General features: G+C 40.4%; 1 protein-coding gene across 3 annotated transcripts; it reads right to left on the bottom strand.

Moving 5' to 3' along the window:
* Nucleotides 1-659: 659 nt before the first annotated feature.
* LOC106753808 lies at nt 660-2,855 on the bottom strand. Of its 3 annotated transcripts, XM_022777770.1 has the most exons (4): nt 2,155-2,849; nt 1,978-2,049; nt 1,614-1,749; nt 660-1,517 (listed from the first exon to the last, which is right to left on the bottom strand). In XM_022777770.1, the coding sequence occupies exons 1-4, from the start codon at nt 2,347-2,349 to the stop codon at nt 1,411-1,413; spliced, it is 510 nt and encodes a 169-aa protein (XP_022633491.1). In that variant the 5' UTR covers nt 2,350-2,849; the 3' UTR covers nt 660-1,410. The 3 variants fall into 3 exon arrangements, with proteins under 3 accessions (XP_022633491.1, XP_022633489.1, XP_022633488.1); XM_022777768.1 differs by having other exon boundaries at nt 660-1,528; nt 1,978-2,855; XM_022777767.1 differs by having other exon boundaries at nt 1,978-2,850.
* Nucleotides 2,856-6,137: the final 3,282 nt, after the last annotated feature.

Genomic DNA, 6,137 nt, shown 5'->3' with positions numbered 1-6,137 from the left:
CCTAGCCTTAATAATGCAAACAACACTAGCAAAAATATTAACATTTTTCCTAGTTAAGATTCTAAATCAACTATCTTGAGGCATAAAGTACCTAGTTCTGTTTCTCCTGCCAAAAGGAAGAGAAGTAGTGACAGTAAGCCAAACAAAAAAGGCAAAGTCAAATCAAAATCCGAACCAAGTGATTCAAAGCAGTCCACACTTACAAGATTCTTCAAGAAAGTAATACCTGAGATTCCTGGTAGTACTCAATCTGATAATTCTAAACAAAAGCTTGAACAAAGCTCTGTGTCAACACCCAATTTCGTCCGGGTAACTAAAATATATTTTTATTTTTACTATATTTTTATTTTATCTTATGTCCTTTTATCATTTTGTTTTTGTTATTTTGTTTCTTTTTATATTATCTGGTTTTTGTTTTTTTTATTATTATCTTTATTTGTTTTCATTTTTATATTAGTTTTTTATTCTTGTTCTATTTTTAATTTTATTTTTTTACTTTTATTATTTAGAGTTATTTCATTTTTATTCTTTTTTTATGTTAGTTTCTTTTTGTTATTTAGTTTCATTTTTATCTTCTGTTACCTTAATTTTTACCTTAATTCTTACGTTAAAAGTTGTAGAAAACAAAACAAAAATATCTAAAAAAAAAAAAAAAAAAAAAAGAAAAAAAGGGAAAATTGTAATGGCCAATTAAGATTTGAGGAATTGCAGACGGTGCTTCTTCCCATCCTCTGTCACACAGGTGTTCAAAGTAAACAAGCCAAATGCACAGTGTACAAATGTACAGATCAACAATTACGCAAATATACACAGTGTACAAACAAAAGTTGTATACAGATCAACAATTACGCAAGAGAAAAATGATGTCTGAACAAGTTTGCTTTAATCAAGGATTGCTTTAATGATGGACAAAATTGTAACCCGATGGATATTTCATATTGGACAAGACCTGATTTTGGATTCAGATGCATATCTCCTCCGTGTTGAAGCATCTATCATTGTTTTGGTGAAAATCTTTGGCTCAGACTTATGCTGCAACAAGAAGCAATAGCTTTAGCCAGTTGCGGTAAGAACCAATGCTGACAATAGGGGATGAAGCAATGGAGTGTCAGGAGGCTGTCTTTTAAGTCCTCACGCAAGGTTCAAAAGAAGAGGGAGAGAAAAATCAAAGGAGGAGACCTTAACCACCCGAGAGGAAGAGTACAGCAGTCAGAGGAACACAAGAACGAGGCCTTAGGAAGACTCTTTCACCATTATCGATTCACTCTGGACAGGATTCAGGAAAAAAAAGACTCCTTTCTTGCTCTAGGCTTGGACTCCCCTCACCCAATCACCAANCCTCATCCATACTCACCCATCGCCATAGCCATCTCGACACTCACGGTTATTACCCAACCCGTTCCACCATATTCATCTCAACGTTTCACCATCTCCTATCATCACAACTTGGGGAAAAAAGAGCACCTCACGGCCAAAGAGAAGGAGAATCATTAGCTTTCGGCATAGCTTTCCAGCACCTGCAAGGTTACTTCAGCAATCCAAGGTCTAAGGGAGCCAAAGAGTATGGAACCAAAAGGAAAGGTTTGAAGCTGCGGAGGTAAGTCTTTGTATACCTAAGCTCTTTAGCCACGCCCATCTACATGCCCATGATTGTGCTTTCTTTATGTGTGCCGAGAGGTGAACGAATGATATTTGATTAGTGTAAATGGTTGTGTGCGCTTGCTTTCCATTATCCTCTGTTAACCAAAACTGCATCCCAAAATACAATTTCAATGCCAACAAGATTCATCAGTTATAAATGACAATAGGAAATAGGTGTATATTCCTCAGTATCAGATTTCAATATCCATTTGCGTACACCTAGAAAACATGCTAGAAAATTGTAATAAGCAGAAAAGAGAGGCAGAATCAGATGTATCTTCTTTTCATGTCAGCTCTCATACAATACGAAAACATAAAATAGAAATAGTTTCTNGCCTCCCTTGCGAGCCGTAGGTCTCCCTGTGAATCTGGGTAGTAACATTTGATGTAGCTGCCCTCGATCTTGACCTGTGTCAAACACAATAAACAGAACCAATCACACCAAACCAACATTCCAGCCCCAAACCCCTCANGCATAAACCCNAATTCCTCTTCTCTGCAAGAAAAAACAACCTTCATTCTCTTCATTTTCCCGTCCCCATTACCAAAGCCGAAATGGCTAAACCAGTTCTCCCCAAAACCTTGATTCTTCTCAGCTGCAAAGAAAGAAAAGGGAGCTAATCTCCCTGAGTTGTTTACGGTACCATCTCCACCAATTCTATCTCGTTTCTCTCGGCCATTGCAAATCTGTTTCCTTAGCACCACCATCCTCACAGAACCCAGAAACCACCATATACATTCTCAAGCAAAAGAAGAGAAAAGAGAGGAGAACAGAACAACGACTACTCACCTAAGTCAGAGCACACACACGCACCCAATTCAAGCACACATTGTTTATTTTCTTGTCGAAATCACGTTTTGGAGGAAGGGGAGACTGGAGAAGGGCTGAACGCCTCAGGCAGCAACGGTCGCCGGCGACGTGGNGGACCAAGCTTGGAGGCCGACGCGGTGGACGGTCGGCGGGTACGGTGGTCGAGCTCGGCCAGGAGGCGGTCCACGAAGGAGAGTACGATCTTCCTCTCTCGCGCGATGAGGGGCAGTGAGGGTCCGACGGGCATCGACGGTGACGCCGAGACTGGAGAAGGTGGTGGCACAGTGGCTGGGTTCGTCGGAAGTGGTTGCGCTGTGCTCGAAGGGGGCAAGCCCTACCCTTTGGCTGTTTGGTCAGAGAAAGAGACTCTGAGTCTCTAAGGACGTGAGTGAGGAGTGAGTTGGGGAAAGCTGAACCCCTAAGGGGTTTCTAAAACTTGAATTGGGCTGAGGGCATCTTGGGCTCGTGCCTAAAAAAATCTTTGCTGCACCCCTTTGCTTCCATTTTGCCATCTCCCATTCACACTTTCTGATTTTTATATTGGGCTATTACTGGGCCCAACAACACCAAAAAAATGTATTTCTTCTGCAGNGCACCCCCTACCTTCTTCTACTGTTGCGCACCCCTACTCTCATTCTCACACCCCATTTCCTTTGGGCGCAAGCCCACTCTGCCTAAGAACCTTTTCTTTTCCTGCGCACCCTTATTTTTCACTTTTACCATCCCTTTTCTACTCGGGCTTAGGCCCAATTTGTTTTTTAGAGTTAAAGTTGGTTTAAATATGTTTTTATTTACTTTTTTTATTTTTTTTATTTTTATCCTGTTTTGTTTTTTTATTCTTATTCATTTATTTATCTTCTTATTTTTATTTTTTTATTTCTCTATTTTTCCTTTCTTTGTTTTAAATATCTATCTACTTTTTGAATATACAAATACACAAAAAAAAAATTAACAAAAATTTATTTTAAAAGGTTTAAGCACACGTGCGACCATTCGCGTCAGCCTTGTGTTAAAAAAAACCTTTTCCTCCTTCTTTCAAAAAATACAAAAATATTTTAAAAGGTTCAAGCACACGTGCGACCATTCGCGTCAGCCTTGTGTNTTTTCCTCCTTCTTTCAAAAAATACAAAAATATTTTAAAAGGTTCAAGCACACGTGCGACCATTCGCGTCAGCCTTGTGTTAAAACCTTTTCCTCTTTCTTTCAAAAATACAAAAATATTTTAAAAGGTTTAAGCACACGTGCGACCATTCGCGTCAGCCTTGTGTCGAAAACCTTTTTTTTCTTTTTCTTTAGTATAAAACATCATATTTTCGAACAATCACCCAAATATAATTCTAAAGAACTACGTAACCCTGATTTCCCAGTCCAACTGAGAATACGTAGGAGCAAGGTCAACCCTTGTCGGGCACAAAAAACAAAAAAATATTTTGTTCTCTTTAGAGTTTTATCTTTTAGGGGAAATTAAACATTTTGCAAACCACATTAAATTCGCGCATTTGATTAAAGGTACTGCCTTCGGGCAGGCGTTGTAGGGTGCTGATACCTTCCCTACACGTAACCGACTCCCGAACCCGATCTTTGGTTTTCGCGGACCGTGTTTTATCATTTTATGGTTTTTCCGTAGTTTTCCAGAATAAACTATGGTGGCGACTCCAAATCTCTTTTTCAAACTCGTTTCCTTTTTTGGATCGTCGTCGTCCCGTCGCGATTTTCCGGTTGCGACAGATGGCGACTCCACTGGGGATTAGCTAGAGGGTTAAGCCATTTAATTAGATGCACGAATTCGATGTGGTTTTTCTTTATGTTTTTCTTCCCATTTTCTTTATCTATGTTTGATATTTGAAATAATTGTATGTGAATTGTTTGATTGTGCTTATTGAACCCTAGGGTAGAATACATGTTATATCTGCCTGGAAAATTTTCTGGTTGTTTTGCAGGTGAGGGTTTGGGTTGCATTTTGCATTCTCCCTTCACACACACACTTTATGCATATATTGAGTGGGGCCCTATACCCGGGTCTGAGTGCAGTTTAGAATTAGAGGGGGTTGTGTAGCGGTGCCACTTTGGATATTCTTCCTGTTTGGCTATCGTGAGAACCCCAACTAGAGTCTGTTCTTTTCATTTGTGTCTTCACACCTAGTTGATTACTCGACTGTTGTGGAGATGCTATGAAGAGGGCCATAGCTCTAGCGACCATTGACCTCTAGGTTCAAGAGACCATCCTTGTGAGGTTGCATATACTTGAGCCCTAATCTGAAGCGCCGGACCTTTATTTAGGGCACAAAGGGAGATGTGTGCGGTCTTATAATCCCCACTTTCACATAATAAAAGCAAACACCTTACTTCTTTATCTTTTTATACGTCTCTTTCCCTTTCTTTCTTTCTTTTTCTCATGCATTTTAATTGGTTATAGCCAGGAAATTATAAATTTGTGACTAAACCTTCGAGATAAAATGGAAATTAACATGAGGTCTGANGTCAAGTGGGGTTCAAGTTCAGGCTTTTTGAAGGGAAGGATAGCCATCGAAGCAGAGGAAGGTAATATGCATGGTTNGAGAGAACTGGTGAAGAGGATGAATACTGCCCAAAAGGATGCATTCAAGGAGGAATATGGGAATTTGTTGAGCCTGTTAGAGGTGGACGTTCAAACATCAGCAATTACCATTTTAGCCCAATACTATGATCCACCATTGAGGTGTTTCACTTTTCGGGATTTCTAGTTAGTGCCGACAGCGGAAGAATTTGAGCAGAGCTTAGGTATACCTCTTGAGGGAAGAACTCCGTTTAACTACTTGGGGCAGTATACCCCTGTGTTGCANCTAGCAAGAATCATGAAATTACACCCTATGCAGTTAAAAGGTGAGTTCACAGTCAGGGGCAAAGTGAGTGGCCTTCCTCAGGAATACCTAGAGAAATACTTGCATCGTTTGGCTGAGGAGGAAAAATGGGAAACATTTATGGATNTATTGGCTCTTATCCTCTATGGTGTCATGCTTTTTCCTAACATCGAGAACTTCNTCGACAGCGCCGCCGTAAATGCATTTGTGGGATACAAAGATCGCTCTGAGAATCCGGTCACCGCTGTCCTAGCGGAAGTTTATGGGACCCTTAGTCAATGTTACGAGCTAAAGGAAGGGAAACTTTTGTGTTGTCTGCCAATGTTGTATGTATGGTTCGTCTCTCGGGTGAGCGAGAACGCATTGAACGCCACATGTCCCGTGGATGAGCTACTGTAGTGTAAACCGAATATGAAAGGGGCAAATGAATGGGCCCAGCTCTGTGTAAGTTTAAATGTGGAGCAAATTAAATGGAATGTCCTTTGGCGGCAAAGATCGCAAATCATATATTATTGCGGGAGGTACCCTAATGTTCCCCTCATGGGTGTCAGGTGTTGCATTAACTACAATCCTGTGTTAGCACAAAGGCAATTCNGGTATCCTTTGAGAGGAGCACCTACACCTGCATCTCTTGTCACATTGCAGATATATTATAAGGAAGGAATNTTTGCTGAAATGCTTCATCAAATTAGAAATGCTTGGGGCAGCGTTGTTCGTGCAGAAAGGGACCCCAGACCGTGGACTGTTGATGAGGGAATTCCTTACGACTTTTGGATTGCAGAGAGGGTTAGGATAGTGAAATTACCTTTCAAGTTAGTTTCTCCTAACCTGGATTATGAGAAACA

The sequence above is a fragment of the Vigna radiata genome, unplaced genomic scaffold, assembly GCF_000741045.1.
Source record: "Vigna radiata var. radiata cultivar VC1973A unplaced genomic scaffold, Vradiata_ver6 scaffold_7, whole genome shotgun sequence".
Taxonomy (NCBI): domain Eukaryota; kingdom Viridiplantae; phylum Streptophyta; class Magnoliopsida; order Fabales; family Fabaceae; genus Vigna; species Vigna radiata.
This window is presented reverse-complemented; position numbering and strand designations above follow the sequence as displayed.